The sequence below is a fragment of the Gekko japonicus genome, unplaced genomic scaffold, assembly GCF_001447785.1.
Source record: "Gekko japonicus isolate JY-2015 unplaced genomic scaffold, Gekko_japonicus_V1.1 scaffold688, whole genome shotgun sequence".
NCBI lineage: Eukaryota > Metazoa > Chordata > Lepidosauria > Squamata > Gekkonidae > Gekko > Gekko japonicus.
In genome coordinates, this window is record NW_015163108.1 from 45,074 (window position 1) to 64,716 (window position 19,643).

Consider the following 19,643-nt stretch of genomic DNA (forward strand, 5'->3'; position numbering starts at 1 on the left):
ACTGAAATCTACATTTGTATTATGCTTCAATGCCTATTCTTAATCATTCTCTACAGCTATGGCTGTTTCTTCATTTTAGTCCAGGAAGGGAGAGTTGGGCACAAAAGCAAGTTTTCACACATAGGCTGCCTGGGTAGTTCAGGAGTCATGCACAAACCATGGTGTGCTGAATAACTGGACCTGATAAGTTGGCTTACCATATCCAGCAGCTGAGTGCTTTCAGCACTCTATCCACATGCACAGTGCTAAACAAATGGTTACTTGTTTCAAATTTGACAGAAACACCTGCTTGTGAAAGAGAACTGAACACAGGTCTTTCTCTCTTTTGGGGGTAGGTGGGGGTCGAAGCTCAGTTGAGGATCTTTGCCTTTCTCTAAGGTGATACACATCATTAAAATTAAAAGTAGTGCCCCTCTGTTAAGGATCTGTCTGTCGGTCTGTCTGTCTATGCATATAAATCTAAGCTTGAATAGATAGAGTTTAGATTCGTATGCACAGAAAGATGTATAACTACATGCTCAGAGTCAATGTACTCAGATTTGTTTTTAATGCTCAAAAGTGGTATTCTTAAGTACCAGGTGCTGTTGTGCCAGCTTGTAGGCTTTGTGTAGGCTTGGCTGTCCATTGTAAAAAATAGGATGCTGAACTATATCGGTCTTGCTGTGATTAGTTGTTCTTATGTTCACATCTAAACAATGTGTTCAGTTCAAACAACACTGTAAAGTTTTACTGACACATTTTCCTATTTTTAAAAAGGTAGCACATTAAATTATTTAACTTTAATATTTTGTATGCCACAGAAAAACACATAGAATGGCAAAGATCAATCAAATGGAAACTGCAGTTTGAGAATGCAGGATTTTTTTCCATGTTGCCTGATCAAGAAACGCTAGGTCACGTGCTTCACTGTTGTTAGCTAAAGTTTATTACACAGTATATTTCTTTAAAAAAACAACACCCTCTTTAATTATTTACCAGAATTCAAATTTGCCCTTGCATCTGCTCTTCATTGTGCATCTGTATGAATTTTAAATAGCTTGTGAAACAGCTGTAAAATGGTTTTTATCCTGAAACAGAAGGGGGAAATAAATCTGCATTGCCTCAATGGATGCCGATATTAAAGTTGCTAATAAAAAAGAAAATTAGTTGAAGGCCTCTAATGAAGAGATCAGAATATTTTAAAAATTCAAGGGATATAACATATTGCAAAAATAATATACTGTTCACTGAAAAACAAAAATTAATTGTATCAAGTGAAAAACAATACTTAATTGTATCAGTATGGGCAAGCAATTCATACCAATAGAGCTTTCCCAAAGCTGTAGGATTATAAACTGAATATGACTCACTTATTTTAAGTATTTCCAAGCCTTTACTTTAAATGTTCACTTATTTCAGTGTTAAGTATATAATTCTGTGTGGTTCCTTTTGGTGAAAAAACCTAGATTTCTCCTCAAGTGATAGATTACGTATGCAAAACAAAACTATTTTGAAAATGCTAATAAACCAACCAGATGGTTAGCATATAAATTGCGAAAAGAAAAGTATAAAAATTTTAAAGGACAGTGAAGGAGAAGAAAAAAATATACCCAAGGATTTAAAAAAATAATAATAATAGAGACATTATATAGAACGTTATATCAAAGAGGAGAAACCACAACAGAGGAGATTAAAGAATTTTTGAAGAAATACAGTTTAACAAAATTTACTGAAGATCAAAGGAAAATTTTAAATGGTGTAGTGGTTAAGTGTGTGGACTCTAATCTGGGAGAACTGGGTTTGATTCCCCACTCCTCCACTTGCACCTGACTGGATGACCTTGGGCAAGACATAGTTCTGACAAGAGCTGTGTAAGATTCCTTTTTTTAAGAGTGTGTGTGTCTCTTTAAATGTTTGGTTGTGGTACAGTGAATGCAGAGTAGAGTGATTAAGAGAGACAAGTGTGCTGTGATTGGAGGATGAGAAAGTGTGGGAGGAGTTTTTAAAGTGGATCTGTGTGAGTGTCAGTTAGTCAGTTATGAAGTTATGTATGAAAGTCAGAGTTAGGAGAGACAGTTGAAAAAAAGCAGTTGAAGTTGTTCAGGGGAAATTCAGTCAGTGAGAGAGGTGAAAGAATCTGTGTGGGATCCGAGAAGGATCAGTATATGTGTATTAAAGTGATACCGTTAACAAGCTCATTTACAGGAACCTTATTCCCAACCAGTTACATAATAACCAACCTCTTATTTTGTTCCCCTTTCAATAAATCCTCTCTTATTTAAGTTAATCCCAGAAGTTATATCAATTATTCCTCAGGACCACAGAGACCATTGAAAGCCTAGACCCTGGGTCACAATACCAACATAAGAAGCTGAGAATGGATTTGGAATTTAGAAAATTCCTGGTGGCAGCCGGAAGTACCTATTTTATAAACACTCAGTATAATTTAAAGAGAAACCTAGTCCTCCCCAATAGGAGGTCGTCACAAGCTGTCCTTGAAAGGGCAGTTTCTCTCAGAGCTATCTCAGCCCCACCTACCTCACAGGGTGCCTTTTGAGGGGAAGGGAAGGAAAAGGAGTTTGTAAGCCGCTCTGAGACTCCAAGTGAAGGGTGGGGTATAAATCCAATCTTCTCCTCCTCCTCTTTCTCCTCCTCCTCTTCTTCCTCAAATAATGATGTGTGAAATTATAGAAGCATTAAAAAAACAAAAAATACCTGAGCTACCAGATAGGGCGGGGTACAAATCCCAAAATAAATAAATAAATAAAAATAGGGAAAACACCAGGCCCTAATGTATTATTGGCAGAATTTTACCATGTATTTGAAGATCAAGTAATATAACCTTTAAAGTATGTAATACAGAGCATAAGAGCTGAAGGTAAAATACCAGAAACTTGGAATGAAACCCTATCACGGATACATAAGCAAAACTCAGATGAGAAGGAAATTAAAAACTATAGACCAATCTCCTTATTAAATGTCTTTTTTTAAAAAAGTTATGGACCTGACTAGGGGTGTGTGTTCAGCTACATCAAAACCAAAAAAATACCTGGTAAACACCTTATCGGTATTTTGGGGTTATTAATTCATCCGGATATAGATTTTGAATATTGTTTGCCCTAAAAATCTCAACAATCTAGCATTTTTCAGACCACTGGGTAGGTGAATGTGAAGGACATTTAAAAGGATTGTGGCCCCTTTAAATGTCTTCTCCAAGCTCTGCAACTCTGTAGCGAGTGAACTCTGAAGGTGTTTAAAAGGTCTGTGAGCCCTTTAAATGCACCTTCTTTTGGGGCTCATAGATTGGTCCAATCTTTTTAAACTTGGGGGGGCAGTTGAGGAGAGGCACCAGCAGCTATGCTGTAAATTTTGTGCTTCTACCTAAAAAAACAGCCCCCCCCCCCAGAGCCACAGATACCCAGATCACTTGTCATTATATCCTACTAGGAGCAAAGACCATTGTATAAAAGCAATACAACAAGCTCTAAAAAGAGGGGGGGGCACAGCAGGCATGTAGAGTCACCTCTGCTGCCTCCAGGCACTCTCGGCCTTCTCTGAGCGAGCTGCAGCAAAGAGGCGAGCAGTGGGACCTGGCACATATTCTGGCGCGCCACCATCATTCAGAACGCTGCTTCGCACTCTCCGGCCGCATGTTCCTGGGCATGTGTCAGTGGTTGCCAGGTTTCTGCTGCTCCGGCAAGGCCTGCTTGGGTTGACCTGCATGCTCAGAGCCTTTGTCTCTCCAGGCCGAGCAGGATCAGCTTCCACCCGCCACCTTGGAGAGACCACGCCAAGGCCAGGCGCAGGGAAAGCAGGGTGCTGCTGCCATCGGCGGCACCACTGCATCCAGACGGTCTCAGCCTTCTCTGAGCGTGCCACAGCAAAGAGGCGAGTGGCGTTACCCAGCATGTATTGTGGTGCTCCTCCGTTGTTGAGAGTGGTGGCACCACTTCTCGCTCTCCGGCTGCATGTTCCTGGGCATGTGTCAGTAGCTGCCGGGCTTCTGCCACTCCAGTGAGGCCTGCTTGGGATGGCCTACACGCTCGGAGCCTTTGTCTCTTAGGGCCGAGTGGGGTTGGCTCCTTCCCGCCACCTTGGAGAGACCCCGCACAACACTGAGGCCGAGACGCTGGCCATCCCTTCTATGGGCAGGGCTCCAACAACGCAGCCACTGAATTGGCACACCATTGGAGTGACAGGTCAGCAAGACAAATGCTGTGGGAGTGTGTGGAACATTCACCCCAAAACAGAATTATATATAAGGAGAGATGGGGACTATTGGCTATAATGGTCCACATAGGGTATAATGGAGCAAAAAAAAACATTAGGTTTCCTGAATATTTCCACAGAATCCAAATACCATACCGATGTTGGATTCAGGAATATCAGGAAATACCAATATTTTTCGGGTTCAATATACCTGAACTCAAAAAATACCGTGTTGTGTGTGGGGGTTGTTGTTATGTTCAACCCATGACTTCCAGGATTGCTATTCAGAGGCAGGTAATAGCAAAACATGGAGCTGTGGTGGCTCAAGTGGTTAAGACGCTGAACTGCAGGCTGTGGAAGGTCGGTAGTTCAGCAGTTCGAGACCCGAGTGTGCCGCATGATGGAGTGAGCTCCCGTCTCTAGTTCCAGCTCCCGCCAACCTAGCAGTTCGAAAGCAAGAAATTGCAAGTAGATAAATAGGTACCACTTCAGTGGGAAGGTAACAGCATTCCGTGCACCTTGGTGTTTAGTCATGCCAGCCACATGACCACGGAAACGTCTTCGGACAGCATTGGCTCTTCGGCTTTGAAACGGAGATGAGCACCGCAACCCTAGAGTCGGATTCGACTGGCTTTCAAGCAAGGGAACCTTTACCTTTTTAATAGCAAAACACTTCTGAACATATCTTGCCTTGAAAACCCTACATGATCACCATAAGCCAGTTGTGACTTGACAGCAAAAGAGACAGAGAGACAGGAGAGAGAGAGAGCGCAAACTTAGCTGTAGGCCCTAAACTTCAATATTTGTCTGAATTTCCAGTCACTTCTCAAGCTATGTGAACAGCAATACAACAAGAGTAGCAATGAGGTAAGTCGGTTGCATCAGAGTTGTTACAGTCCTATAGTTAAGTGCAACAAGTATATAAATTCAGCTGTGGATCCTGCAAGAAAGAACTAATGACAGTTTCAAAATGTTTGTCTCAAGCTTTTTTTCTCGTAATAACACCTGTGTTTAGTTTATTTGGAAAACAATAATATACACTATTTTGCACTCCTGTTTTGTGTTAGTCTGCCTATACTAGATAAGGGATGATAGCATTATATTAAAACTGATTTCTTGCTAATTTATTGGGTATTATAAAAATGTTTATGCTTGACATGCTGGTTCAAATGTTTTGTGGTTAGGGCGGCTTTAAAAAAACTAAACAAAAGCATTGCAAGACAAACAGACTTAAGATTCCATGGTAGTCAAGAGGTACCTGTTTGCCTTCAATCCTCCACCTGCCTTTTCCCAGGCATCTTTCTCCCATTATTTTTCACTGCTTGCTTGGCAGAAGTGCCTGAACCTCTTCCTTCACTTGCCCACCCATAGCAGCACTGCCACCAGGCTGAAGTGACAGGGGGTGGCAACTCTGGCAGTACCTGAGAGGTGGTGGTGGTGTGCTGTTGTTGGTGCTCGATTTCCAGACTTTTCTGTAAGCCGGCAGGGTCTATCAAATTTGAAGAAATATCTGTTTTCTGCCAACATGGTCCCAGTCAGTGAATGTAAATATTCACAGACGGGACCATGTTGACTATTAAATATATTAATATATGTGTATTGATACACCCATTCATTTGTCTGTCTGTCAAGACAATATTTTGTGCATCTGTGTGCATGAATTCACCATTAGCTACAACAGCACTGCTTCATACTATTATACAAATTTCATAACTGAATTGTGAATGAATTTGAAAATGTGAAGGCTGAACGCAATGCAGCTAAGAAGGAAAATAGAAATAAAAATCAATATAGATCTTGCTATAAAGATGTTTTCTATAGTTTGTAACATTTTCCTCTGGATTTAGTACATTGAAAGTAGAGATTATCCACTGATTCAAACCCTAGGATTTTATTTTAACACTATTTTACTGCTTAAAACCAATAATATTAAGTGGCTTTATGCTACCCTTAGCATTCATTTTATCTGCCTCTCCTTTTTGTGTTCTTCCTTGTTGCTGTATATCATGAAAGCTCATTTTTTTAACATTTATTTGATGCATCTATATCCTGCATTCTCTAGCAGGTTAGTTCTTGAGATGGTTTAAAAAGTAAAGGTAAAGGTTCCCTTGCTCGAAAGCCAGTCGAATCCGACTCTAGGGTTGCGGTGCTCATCTCCATTTCAAAGCCGAAGAGCCAGCGCTGTCCGAAGATGTTTCCATGGTCATGTGACCGGCATGACTAAACACCAAGGCGCACAGAACGCTGTTACCTTCCCACTGAAGTGGTACCTATTTATCTACTTGCAATTTCTTGCTTTCGAACTGCTAGGTTGGCAGGAGCTGGAACTAGAGACGGGAGCTCACTCCGTCATGCGGCAACTCGGGTACAGCAAACAGATAAAGTAGACATATCTATAAATACAGTGAAAACAGCTTTAACAATGTTGAAGCCCTTCAGATCGAATAGCATTGATACCAAAACAAACAGCACAAGTATCTTAACACCAGAAAATCAAACAGCATAATATATGCAATAAATGCAAGTAGTATAAAATGTATCTATCAATAGGAGGTACACAGCAGAACAGAAAGGAGGGAAACCTCAACTGAAATAATGTATGAGAGGAGGGAGAATAAGTTTTGATGTGGCACCAAAAGGACAGCTGGGATATTCCACCACCAGGGCATCATAGTGAAGAAAGTTCTTATCTCACTGCTACCTACTTCATCTAAGGAAGCATGCATAGGAGACCAGGACTTCCAAAGTTGTTTGCAGTAAATTAACATATTTGAATGGGAAATTTAAAAATTTCTAATTTTGAGGATCTCTAAGTCTAAAATGGACACATATTATTTGGCTGGAGGCCTGTTAGCTTGATGGATAACTAGAGAGCCTTTTTGTGTGTCTGTTTGTCTTCTGTTTTGGCTCTACTTGCTTTAATGTGGACTTAATGATGCAAGCCACATTGGGTCCCACAGACTGGGAAGAAAGTAGGGTAGAACTATTTTAAACAAATAAACATATACAATTGTAGAAATGCACTAAGGTGTTCTTTCTTGGCAAAAATAAATTTTCTCCTCAGTGGGAGACCCAAAGTGGCTTACATTGTTCTCTTGCCCTCCATTTTGTCCTCACTACAACCCTGTGAGGTAGGTTAGTCTGAAAGTATGTGTCTGGCTTAAGATCACTCAGCATGCTTCCATGGCAGAGTGGGGATTCGAACCTCGGTCTCCCAGGGTCAAACTAGATGCAATGACATCCTTGTATCACTGCTGCCATTTTGAAGTGATTTAAAAATGCTGTGAGGGCTAATCGATGAGTTGAGAAGCTCACACATACATGCGCACACCCACAGCTTTTTCGGCACTTGAAAAGGCATGGGGGGGGGACAAGAGCACTTCACCCCACTGTACTGTGATCATGTCCTTGTGTCATTTTAACATCACTTTAAAATGTTCGTGGCATCCCTGTGGTGGACATGAGGATGCAGTCAAATCTTGTTTGCCCCCAAATCTTAATCTGACGCTCTAAGCACTGGACCACCCTGGCTCTACAGGACCTTGTCAGTACTTAGACCAGTACATCTGATTTTTGTAGATTTATTTTTCATAATTTTCTATGGAATAACTTCACTTTCTGTTATTTTTTTCTTTTAAAATTAGAGGATTGCTGCTGCAGGAAAGCAGCAGATTCTCAGAAGCTCTACATTACTATAAATTGGCCATTGGAAGCAGACCTACTTTAGCTTGTAAGTAACGCTGCATGCTCGTTTGTTTTTTAAAATATATTATCCCTTTCCTCTGTTATGAATTCCACTTTTAGGTGTGACACTTCTAGTCCTTTTTTAATCAGCAGTTAATTAATTCCCTTGTATGGGAGGAAAGGGATTTTTCTTCACATACATACGAGGAAGGTAATCCAAATTGTAGGAGATGATAGCTTTGTTTGTTCATTAGGATCCTTATGCCTGCAAGTAGTCACTGGATTGCAGCTTCTCTTCCAGAACAGAATGGGAATGCTCATCATACACTGTATTCTCTAGAGATAGATTGTCATTTAGAGAAGAGGTTAGGATGCCTGACATTCCAGACCCATTTTAGAAACTCAGTTTGTTGAACTGTTTCAGCTATCATTTGTTTAAATTAAGAAAAGGTCGTAGTTGGTAGAGTTTTTATACATTTGCAGTGGCAGCTGTTAATTTGCATCTGGATTTTGGGAGCAGCAGTGTTGATTGCTGTGGAATGGCTACTATGCTATTTTGTACAGAATTTTTGTTGTAGCCTGGTGTTCTGCAACTAAAGAATTTGACCATATTATAGATATCAAATGACCAGTCTAAGTTTGAAAGAAGTACTAGCCACTGCAGCTGTCACAGTTTTGAATGTGTGTGTATATAATTATTATGTAAATAATTTTTTTCCCCATCTCACAGCTGCCTATTTAAATACTGGTATCATCTTGATGAACCAAGGAAAGGCAGAAGATGCCAGGAGGACATTTTTAAAGTGTTCAGAAATCCCTGATGAAAATTTAAAAGACCCCCATGCTCATAAGAGCTCTGTCACCAGCTGCCTTTACAATCTGGGAAAACTCTATCATGAACAGGGACAGTATGAGGTGAGACTTTCCCTCCCTCTAAATCCAAAGTACATGTTGCAGTAATTGCTTAAGTGTTTGATTTGTTAAATATTAAAAATAATTTCCACTGATTATATGGATAACCTTCACAGAACATTTGTGCAGTAGGTTTGTTTTATGTACTACTAGGAATAAGGCCCGTTGTGGAAATAAATACAATGCGATCTAGAAAGAGGCTCTGGGTGGGTGCCCCGGCCTTGAGCACTCAGTGTCAATTTGCTGTGGCAACCTCAGCAGGGTATAATGACACCAAGTCCACCATTTTTTGGCAACCCTATCTCCTTCCCAACCAATTACCAACCAACCTTTATTTTCCCCGCACTCTTCTGCTTTCCACCCCTCCCCACCTGCAGCCTCTACCGTGCTCTGAAGCCCTGACTGCTACGTCACATTGGCTGTCATACAGGGGCCATCTCAGCAGGATATAAGGACACAAAGTCCACCATTTTCTCCAGGGGAACTGATCTCTGCCATCTGGAAAGCAGTTGTAATTCTGAGTGATCTTCAGCCCTCACCTGGAGATTGGCAACAATGGTTTCTCCCAACAGGCAATAAGGGTACCTCAGAACACGTTTTACCTCAGAACAGCAACAGCAAACTGTTTAGAATATTAGAGGCAAAGGCCAATGAGGCCACATATGCAAACGACCTCTGTGTTCTGACTGGCTATGGGGGGAGAGGAACAGCAAACTGTTTAGAATGTTGGAGACAGGATTCAGGCAATGCAGCCAGTGGATAGGGAGACCCTCTGAATGACAGATCTGGGAGCGAACTGATTTGGGAGCATGTTGGAATCTTCAGGGGAGTCCATGACCAAAACAGAATTATATATAAGGAGAGATGTACTATGGAAAAGAATCCAAGAGTGTACAATACAGCTTGGGTTATTTGTTTTTTAAAAGACTGTCACTTTGTTGGGACCCTTTCTAGCAACTGTCATGTTCCCAACCACTACTAGCTCTAAGTGATTGTGCATTGAGATTAATTAAGTGACAAGTTTCAGAGCCAAGATAATTATACTCCTTCATAGTTGTTGTTTTAATTGAGGAAAGAAAAACTTGATTTGCACTAAGAGTGCTACTTTTAAAGGGCTGCAGAGTAGAAGGGAGAATGTCATAAAGAAAAGTGAGAATGAAAATAAATTTCAAGCTGTCGTTTAACAGTCATGAAATAAAGAGACCACTTTTACCTGATTGTGCACAGCTTAAGAAAGCCTAAGGTGAAGCTTCTTTTTTATTTTATGTACTTGTTCTTCATATTCATCTTATCTTTTTGTTTGGAATAATATGTTGTGTAATGGGAATTTGTGTGTATATTAGATTGAAAGCTATCATTATGTGATTATTAGAATTGCAGTGTAAAATGACAAAAATGCTCGTGTAGTTAAACACTAGCTTGTATTTTGTGTAGTTCCACAAAATTTTAAATGTGGGATAATGAGCCTTTGAAGGTTGTCAGACATTCCATTTTCCCGTTCTCCAGTGAGATGGTTAATAATTTAAATCATTCTGTGTAAGATTGTAGAGGAGATGCACCTCATTTGTTGCCTCCTTTTTTTATAAATGGGTAGTGTGATCCTCCTCATGATTAATGAGGGCCACTCTGCATTGTTCCTCTATTAAATTTGCATATAAAAATTACTTCTGAAGCCACAGGGTTCCCGAAATGATTTTTCCTGTACTTTTCCATATTAGGATGCCCTCACAGTTTACAAAGAAGCAATACAGAAGATGCCAAGGCAGTTTGCACCACAGAGCTTGTACAACATGATGGGTGAGTACAAAGCCAACATTGTGAAAAACTCAGGATGCTCACAAAGTTTTATTAGACCCATGTGATTATGCAAATGCTGAGTTTTATGACTGGCATTATTAGGAATTTCTTACTGGAAATTATTGATATTGACTTTAAGAAAAACCTAGAACATTAATTTTATTGCCTTCTGGTCAGGATTGATTTAGTGTTGAATGCATGTGACCACCTGTTTTTAAGCGGCAAAGAAAAATAAATGGCAAAGCACAAGACTGCAAAAAACTTTCATATCATGAAGATAATTCATTCCAGTGTGTTTTGAGCCAAATAGTAGGCTTCAAGGATATAGTTTAATCAGTTGTATTCTGTTGAACTGCAAGCAGACAGTTTGCAGAAGTGACTGGTTGCCTCCTTTTCCTTCCCATTGTGGCTTCCTGCACACTCGGAATAGATCTATTTGAAGCCCTTTGAGTCTGTTGGGAACAGAATGGGATGCAGTGAACAAATGAAGTAAAAAAATTCTGACATCATACTGAGACAGACGTATCGGTCTACTCTGACTGGCAGTGGCCATCCAGCATGTCAGGCAGAGGCCTTTCACATAGCCTACTACCTGATTATTTTAAACTGGAGATAACAGTGATTGAAATTGGGTTGTTCTGCATACAAAGCAGATAGTCTTCTACTTAGCCATGGCCACGTCTCCAGTGAGGGGGGACTGTATCCAGAAGAAGGAATCAGTAGCCCCCCGACATTATTCTTGAACAAGTTTCCCTGAAATTTGTATACAGATCAGTGGAATTTCTGCTGACCGTTTCTTCTGGGGCCATACCGCCTCCTGTGTTGCTCTTGAATGTTTACACTCAGTGTTAGGAGTAGCTTTTGGAGAGCACACTGGAGTTTTTGTGTTTAGGAGAAGGTGGTAAAAATCCCTTACATAAAGTTGCTCCATCTAAATAGGATCTAACAATTCTTTTTCCCCAAGTGGGTAGCAACAGGAGAGAAGATTCTGAAGAAGATCATTTCTAACATGAAATATTTGGGAATTTACTGTCTTTTACATCATAAAGATTTGTGCATCTTTATTATTTGCTATGTAATTTTAGTTTTGGGCACAGCTCTTTTTTAAAGTAATTTTGATCATGCAGATACTAAACGACAGTTTCTGAATGCAAATCCATACACATTGAGTTAGATGCTTTTCTGACCCCTTCATATTTTGCTGACAGCTTTGAAGTTTCACTCACTGATAGGGTTGCCCCGGGCTATTTTTGGGCAGGAACGCACAGGAGCGGAGTTCCGGCTGGCTCCCCAATTGGCCACGCCCAGCAGGAACACATTAGCATAATAGGCCACACCCAACAGCAGAAACTCATTAGGACTGGCTACATTAGGGGTGTGTGGCCTAACATGCAAAGCAGTTCCCGCTACAAAAAAAGCCCAGGGTTTTGACAACAAACAAGGTAAACCGAATAAGAAGCAAAAGGTGCGTGTGGCTGGATGAGCACACTTCTGGTAACATGGGATGTGGCCTAATATGCCAATGAGCTGTGCTGTCAGGGGTGTGGCCTAATATGCTAATGAGTTTCCTGCTGTTGGGTATGGCCTATTATGCTAATGAGTTCCTGCTGGGCTTTTTGTACAAAAAAGCCCTGGGGTTGCCAGGCCTGGGTGGGAAATCATGGGAGTTTTGGGGGAGGATCCTGGGGAGGGTGGGGTTTGGGGAGGGGAGGGACTTCAGCAGGGTATAATACTATAGAGTCCGGAGGTCCACCCTCTGCCATGACACCCTTACATCCAAAGTTAATCCAGGTCCCAGAGATGTTCCTCAGGCCTCAAATGACTTGCCTCATGGCGGGGAGTTACTTCACCTCTGCTTGGGCTCCATGAATCCTCCACAATTGCACTCCTGGCATCCCTGCTGCTGCTGACCTCGCTGCCCCATCTTGGTCTCACCCTTCCACAACTCAGGCCTTTCTCCATCGTCTCCTCCTAGGCCATCACCGGAATCTTCATTTTATAGATCTCCCCGCACCCACACCCATCGGCCCTGTCCCCCTACCCTGTCACCATGGCCCACTCATAAGTGGGGTTCATTTGAGACTGAGGCCTCAGCCTGACCTCGGCTAGCCTTGATCCTGACTGTGCCCTCCCTGCCATTGCCAGGATTAGTTGTCAAGCCCTTCCCCCACCCCACCCCCTCCTGGTGCTTGGGCATCTTCTGCGACTCACCCTGTCTTTGCTGGGGATCCAGCTCTGTCAGGCCTGGGCCATTTTTTTCTTGCCACTGCCTCCGTTGACTGCCTCATGAGTCTCTCCTCCTGTCTGAGGGGCCAAGGTAGGATCATCAGTAGCCTGTCAGGTTGGCTGGTCTCCTGTCAGTATTGGAGTTTTCCCAGGTTGGGTGTCTGTGAAAAGGTGGGAGAATCTGGTCCCGCTGCCTGAGTGGTTGGCAGATCCAGACAGTCATGCCCAAGATAATATACCTGGAACAAGAAAAGCAAACAGTGAAGACACTGCAGTTGTCAGCGGTGTTCCTCTCAATCTATTTTCCCTGCTCCTTTCAGATGCTTGCCAGTGGTCTCCCTACTAGACACACTTCCTTCAGTACTACCACACTGTCCTCTACTCTGTTTGCTCCTTGTATGTACATAATTGCACAGTTGGTCCCAGCAGGTGAAAAAGGCACCCCTATGATGGGGCTCCCATTTCTAATTGGAGTATATGATCCCAAGTGTCTCTAATTGGCATTGGAATCTTTGTCACATGGTGGGCCTCAGCAGATATCCAACCATCATGCCCTGGTGATAGTCCACACTTAGTATTATACTTCACCTTTTGAACATATAATGAACTATCAACTTAGATCATCTGACTGCAAGAATACAGAGGCAGTAACAGCAAAATCAGTCATGTACTTCTTGTACTTCATGTACTTCTAAGGCATTTGCAGCCACTTGTAGTTTGATCCACAATTAGTTTTCAGAATTTTTGTTTGTTTTTGCCTTATGCCACTTACAGTAGCTTTGTGATTTCACTTTTCATTGTTTAGGCTGAAAAAAAGATTTCACTCCAAATTACCAAATTCTGATTAGCACTTCAGCTGTGTAAAGATTTTGCACCATCTGTTTCCATTGGCTTTTACCCTGCCAGTCTGGCCAGGTGGTTCCTACTTAAAATCTAGCTACTGATTTACTGTTAAAATAGTGTGGTATTTTTGGCCTGTACTGTACTCATAGGTATCATGGCCATTCTTATCTCATGTATTCAAAAATTTGCACAGTACAGAAAGCTGTACAGTGAATTTGGTCTCTAGCATTTATTTGGCCAGGTGTGCTTGAATCAAGTTAAGGAAACCATATGTTTGGCCCTTTACCAAGGGAAATAATTCTATCAGTGTTTTTCATGCAAAGAAAGAGCATTACTATAGAATGATAGTTTTAACATTCTTATCAGGCTAATTATTTAAGATTCTGTGTAGTATACATGTTCCATTTTTGGCACTCACCTTCAACAAATCTGCGTGAGGGTAACAGATTAATTTGCTTGGCATTGGGACATGCAATACAAAGGCTAAAGGCCAACTCAGCTGCCTTAAATGGGTAATCTGTTTAGTTTTAAAGCATCAATTAAATCTCAGGGTCAAAAGAAATAATGGTCTTTATGGAACACTGAATATTTCAGTGCCAAAATTAGGCTTGCTTTTGGAGTCAGTCTTACTTCTAGATTTATTTCAGTATCCTGGAAATATAATATCACCCTGTTGGTTGTGTTGCATTTCTCTTAAAACCACACAAGACCACCTGCTAGAGTAATTCCTGTGTCAACCAGCTTTGTGGAATAAATGTAAGTTGGAGAATTAGGACTTTGTTTTAACATTGAAAGGTAATGGGAGAAAGGTTAAAATCAATCTGCTGGTATTTCAGGTTGTAGTTACAAACATCTTTTGTAATTGCATTTCTCCATGAAGCCACTGAATATCTTTCCATCAGGTATAATTTTCATAAATTAGCTAGATAGTATTTTGACTGTGTTTCTCATTGCTGCATGACATTATTGGTCACAATCTACTGCATTTGTTTAGATGCACAGAATGTCTTGTCAGCATGTAATGAGGATGGGATGTCAAACTGCTGTGAGACACAACTGTATCCAGGCACTTTTAAAAAAAAAGTAAAGAGAAATCCATGAAGACAGCCCGCATGTGGCACAGTATAGGTTTCACCAGCTTCATGCCCAGTGGCTCTTTTGAGCACTGTTCCCCAATGTGGCACTTGCCCCATATTTCCGGAAAGTGGGCAAGGTCTTGCACAGTGGGGCTTGTAATTGACAGGTTTCTACCTTGAAACAGCTATCACCTGAGGAACAGATAAGCTACAGCCCTCCCTGAAGTGCAGGACTCATGACAGGGATAAAAGTATACATGGCTCTTTTGGTTGATGGCAGTTGCAAAAGTGTCCATGAGCTGCAGCCTGAGTACCACTGCTTCTACTCTCTGTGTATACTAGGTATGAAGAACCAGAAGGCACTTCAGGGTAGTAATTTGGTATACTGAAGTAGATTTTGAGGAGCAGTGGACTCTAGAAGGAAAGGCATGATGTGATGCCTTGACCACATAAGACTGGCCATTTTATTTTATGATTATACTGATCACATTATGTAACCAACAAATTTTAAAAACAGCAACCCTAGAACATATATCTGGATGACCACAATACAGGTAATTGACTCACATAAGTCTTGTCATTTAGAACTATAGAGCTTTTGTAAGGTTGGTTTTGTATGATAATTCATTATGAATGTCTTTGTTATTAAGTAAAAATAAGCTAAACAAACTGTGCATGCCATTAAATGATAGATCTAGGGTCCCTCCATCTATGCTTTCTCCTTTTTACACAGACACCAATGCAGGACATGAAGTGGTAGGTAGTGGCATTGGGTATGTTAACTGTGTATTTTATTTTTTTAAGTAGATGCAGGAAGGAATGTTAATTCACTTACAGTCATAGTAATTACGCTTTCTGTTTTATTTGCTGTGAGCTAATATATTTAAAATAGATATTCTAGTTCTCTAAGTAGAGATCAGTGCCCCTATTTTGTCCACAATTGGTTCCTTCTCTGGAGGTTACTAAACTTTGCAATCTTAAGTTCTAACAATTGTTCTATTTCTTGTTGAAACTGATTGATTTAGGATTTTCATTTCGTGTATCAATTCCTGATTGTTGAATCTTCTAAATTACCCTCATTTTATATTTTGTTGAGGCCAATTAACTAAGCTCCAAGTTGATTGGGTGCCTGGACCCATAAGGAGCTACTTAGCTGAAATAAATGAAAATTGACTCGGTTAACACTTACAAATTAGATTTGAGAATGTGATCTAATTCTTCAGCATCTCTTAAAGGTGAAGTTGAGGTGTTTTTGCTAGGTGACCAAATCACATGGCCAACTACACAATACATGTCATTTTTATATGTGAATAATAAAATATATACATCCCTTTACATTTGTCTTTATTGCTCACATGCTCACATTGGTAAGAAAGCATTTAGGTTGAGGCCTAAGGAGGTGTGTTTCATGCTACCATTGTAAATTTAATTAATAAGTGTATGTTCAGCCAAGAAAAATCTACAGTAATCATTTGTTTGAATCTCCCTTTACTTAATAGACATGAGACCTGATTTATTAATTACCATTATGGCATGGGATCAGGTGCATGTGGGCGAGTCCCATACCACACAGTTAGATCTCTGTAAACAGTAATAATAATAATAATAATAATAATAATAATAATAATAATAATAATAATAAAAATAATTAGCATTGAGCCATTTTCCATTGGGGGTCTTGGCTGGCACAGGAAGGAATGATATCATTTGTCCAATGCACATGGTTTCTATTTAAAGACATTTTTAATGTTTTATACATTAACCATGCCACACAGAAATGGATTCCATTGCGCAATAGTAAAGTGCAATTCAAGCCTCAATGTTTTTAATTATCATTTGACCCTCATCAAATTTTACATAGATGTTTGTAAAAGAAGGTATTACTATGAGTTAATCAAGGATTCCCTGACGTGGTGGATATGCATTCAAGCATGTGCTGCATGTTCTAAAGGCTTACCTGACTATTTCAATGACAGAGGCAGCTCCTTATGTGCTTATCTGTTTGTGTTCAGAAGATCACCCAGCAATAAACAGGATGAACAGATACTTGCACAAAGCCAGTGCATGCATTCAGAATGTAGCTGCAACTATTTCCTGTTCCAGTCCTACAGTTTTTATTTAAGTAACCGGTAAACTTAATATTTACCCTTCTAATACAACCTTACAAATCCACCAGACTTGTTTGTAGCCCATAAAAATAATTACTGGCTTATCTGTCAGAACAGCCTTCATTCATCTCAGGCAGCATGAAAAAGAAAAAAGTGCAAACCCTACCTTTAGAAAGTGCAGGCTAGTTCAGTCTCAGCAGATCTCAGAAGTTAAGCAGGGTTGGCTGTGATTAGTATTTGGATGTAGGGTTGCCAAGTCAAAATTTCGCTGGAGTGGGGACCTCACCGCTGGCGGCTGGAGGGCGGCTGGAGCGCGCACGCGCTGCACACACGTCACCCGGAAGTGACGTGACGACACCGGGCACACTGGGGGCGGGGCCACAACCATCCGAGGGGAAAACGTAGAATTTTTCCTTGGTTGCCCACGGCCCCGCCCCCAGCGTGCCCGGTGTCATCACGTCACTTCCAGGTGACGCGCACGTCGGGGTGGGGTTCCCCCCCCGGGGCCTGATCTGCTGGCGGCGGGGTACGGGCCTCTGGGGCGGGGGTTTCCCCACCCCCCCTTGGGACTTGGCAAGCCTATTTGGATGGGAAAGAATACCAGGGTCACTATGCAGAGGCAAGTGATTGGCAGTTCACCTCCGAACATCTCTTGCCCTGAAAACCCTATAGGGTCACCATAAGTTGGCTGTGACTTGATGGCAAAGAAAACCCCCAACAACAAATTTTTGAAATTCTGTTTGATGACCTAGAGACTGTCCTTTCCACCACTAAAGGAGTAGCTATTTACAAGCCTCCAGCAATGCAGTCTTTGCTTGCATTCTTTGCATGCTTCAAGCTAATATTAAATAAATTTACTCCAGTATGCTTCACTGTTAAGATTACTTCCATAGTGTTTAATGTTTCAAGGATAGTTGATGAGAAAGCACATTGGGTTAAGTATTCTGTGGCTCACTGTGTCTTTTTGTCCAAGCCAAGAGATATTTGTGGAATGTGTTTCATTTTTACTGTATGTGCTTGAAACTAGCCTTGAACCATAAAAGCACAGGAATAAACCAAAAAAAGACCCTGTAGGGATAGTCCTTTTAACTAGAACAGTATATGGATCTTCTCCAGTCAGATTATGTAAATCCAGATATTCTTAGATTTTTCTACTGAGAAGTGCAATAAAATATAATTACCTCCTTCTTACTCGTCCCCTTAAATACTAAGATGGCATTGCATTAGCATGCTAAACAAGGTGTCTCATTGTACCCACTGCCTGTATAACTAATCTTTCATATTAGTTGTTATAGATTTTCCGGGCTGTATGGCCGTGGTCTTGGCATTGTACGACCTGACGTTTCGCCAGCAGCTGTGACTGGCATCCTCAGAGATATAACATAGAAAGATGGAGTACTCTCTGTGTCAAGGTGAGAAGAAGAATAGTAGGCAGGTAATTTGTATTTACTCAGGAAGGTGGGGTAGGGCTGAGTCATTATCTTGTAGGAGTTCCCCAGGCTGTGACATACTAATAGAGGAGCTTTCCTGAGGAGGTTCTTTTGCATATGGATTGGCTGTTGAAATTGTAATCTTATCTGTAGTGCTATTGTAAGTAGTAGAGCATTTTGTGTTTTTCAGGACAGGAAACCATGCCCTATTTATTGTTAAACTCTCTTCTTTCCTGTTGAAATTGTGTTTATGTTTATGAATTTCAGTGGCTTCCCTGTGTAATCTGACATGGTAATTGGATATGCTGTCCAGCGTTTCAGTGTCTTGGCATAAGATACTGTGTCCTGTTTGAGTTACGTTATGTTCAGCCACTGCTGATTTTTCAGGTTGGTCCCATCTGCAATGTCTTTCATGTGGCTACGCTGTGTGGTCCTGATGTAAACCCGTCCACAACTGCAGGGTATGCGGTATATTCCTGGAGAAGTGAGGGGGTCTCTTCTGTCTTTTGCCGATCATAGCATCTGTTGTATTTTTCTGGTGGGTCTGAATATTGTTTGTAGGTTGTGTTTTTTCATAAGTTTTCCCATCTGATCAGTGATTCCTTTGATATATGGCAAAAACACTTTTCCTGTGGGAAACTGTTTTCCCTCAGTTATTTGTTTTACCTTTGGTTTAATTGCTCTTCTGATTTCATTCTTGGAATATCCATTTGCTTGAAGTGAGTGGTTTAGATAATTTAGTTCATCGTTGAGAAAGTGTGGTTCACATATCCATCTTGCACGGTCTACTAATGTTTTGATTATGCCTCTTTTTGCCGAGGGTGGTGATTGGAGTTTTTGTGTAAATAACCATCTGTGTGAGTTGGTTTTCTGTAGACCTTGTGACATAATTGAAGGTTAGCTTTGCAGATTACCATGATATCTAGAAATGGGAGTTCATATTATATAATATTTTTGTCCGGCATAATTAAGCTGTTGGTATTCCCTTGAGGAATGAATATATTTCTTTATTTTTTCTTCTTCTTTTATGTTATAATTTCAGTACTATAGCACTGTGTTTTGACCACACAGGCCCTGGAGATACATTATGAAAACTCATCCAGTTCCCCACGGGACAGTTATAGAAGTCTCACAATTGATCTTTCTCTGTTATGTGTACCACTTTAAAAAGATTAAAGCTGTCATTAATCTCAATACGTTTGTTGATGCAAGGCAAGTTCAAAGCTCCATTACATCCACTATTCATATCTTTGTACTTAGACTTTAAAAGAAATCATGAGCAGGAAAAGTGCAAGCTAAAATATTGTATTACATAACATTATTGCTCTTCTTGCTGATGCTTTGCCCAGATTCAGCTAGGAGCACTGTATGTCTGGAAA

At 40.8% G+C, this 19,643-nt stretch overlaps 1 protein-coding gene across 1 annotated transcript in view; it reads left to right on the forward strand.

Annotated features, from left to right (window-relative positions):
* TMTC2 (transmembrane and tetratricopeptide repeat containing 2) overlaps positions 1 to 19,643 on the forward strand; it is a 137,474-nt gene that overhangs the window by 42,691 nt on the left and 75,140 nt on the right. The window contains exons 4-6 of the mRNA XM_015406798.1: positions 7,833 to 7,918; positions 8,603 to 8,787; positions 10,503 to 10,581. Coding sequence (XP_015262284.1) covers positions 7,833 to 7,918; positions 8,603 to 8,787; positions 10,503 to 10,581 — 350 coding nt within the window. The remainder of the gene's footprint in view (positions 1 to 7,832; positions 7,919 to 8,602; positions 8,788 to 10,502; positions 10,582 to 19,643) is intronic.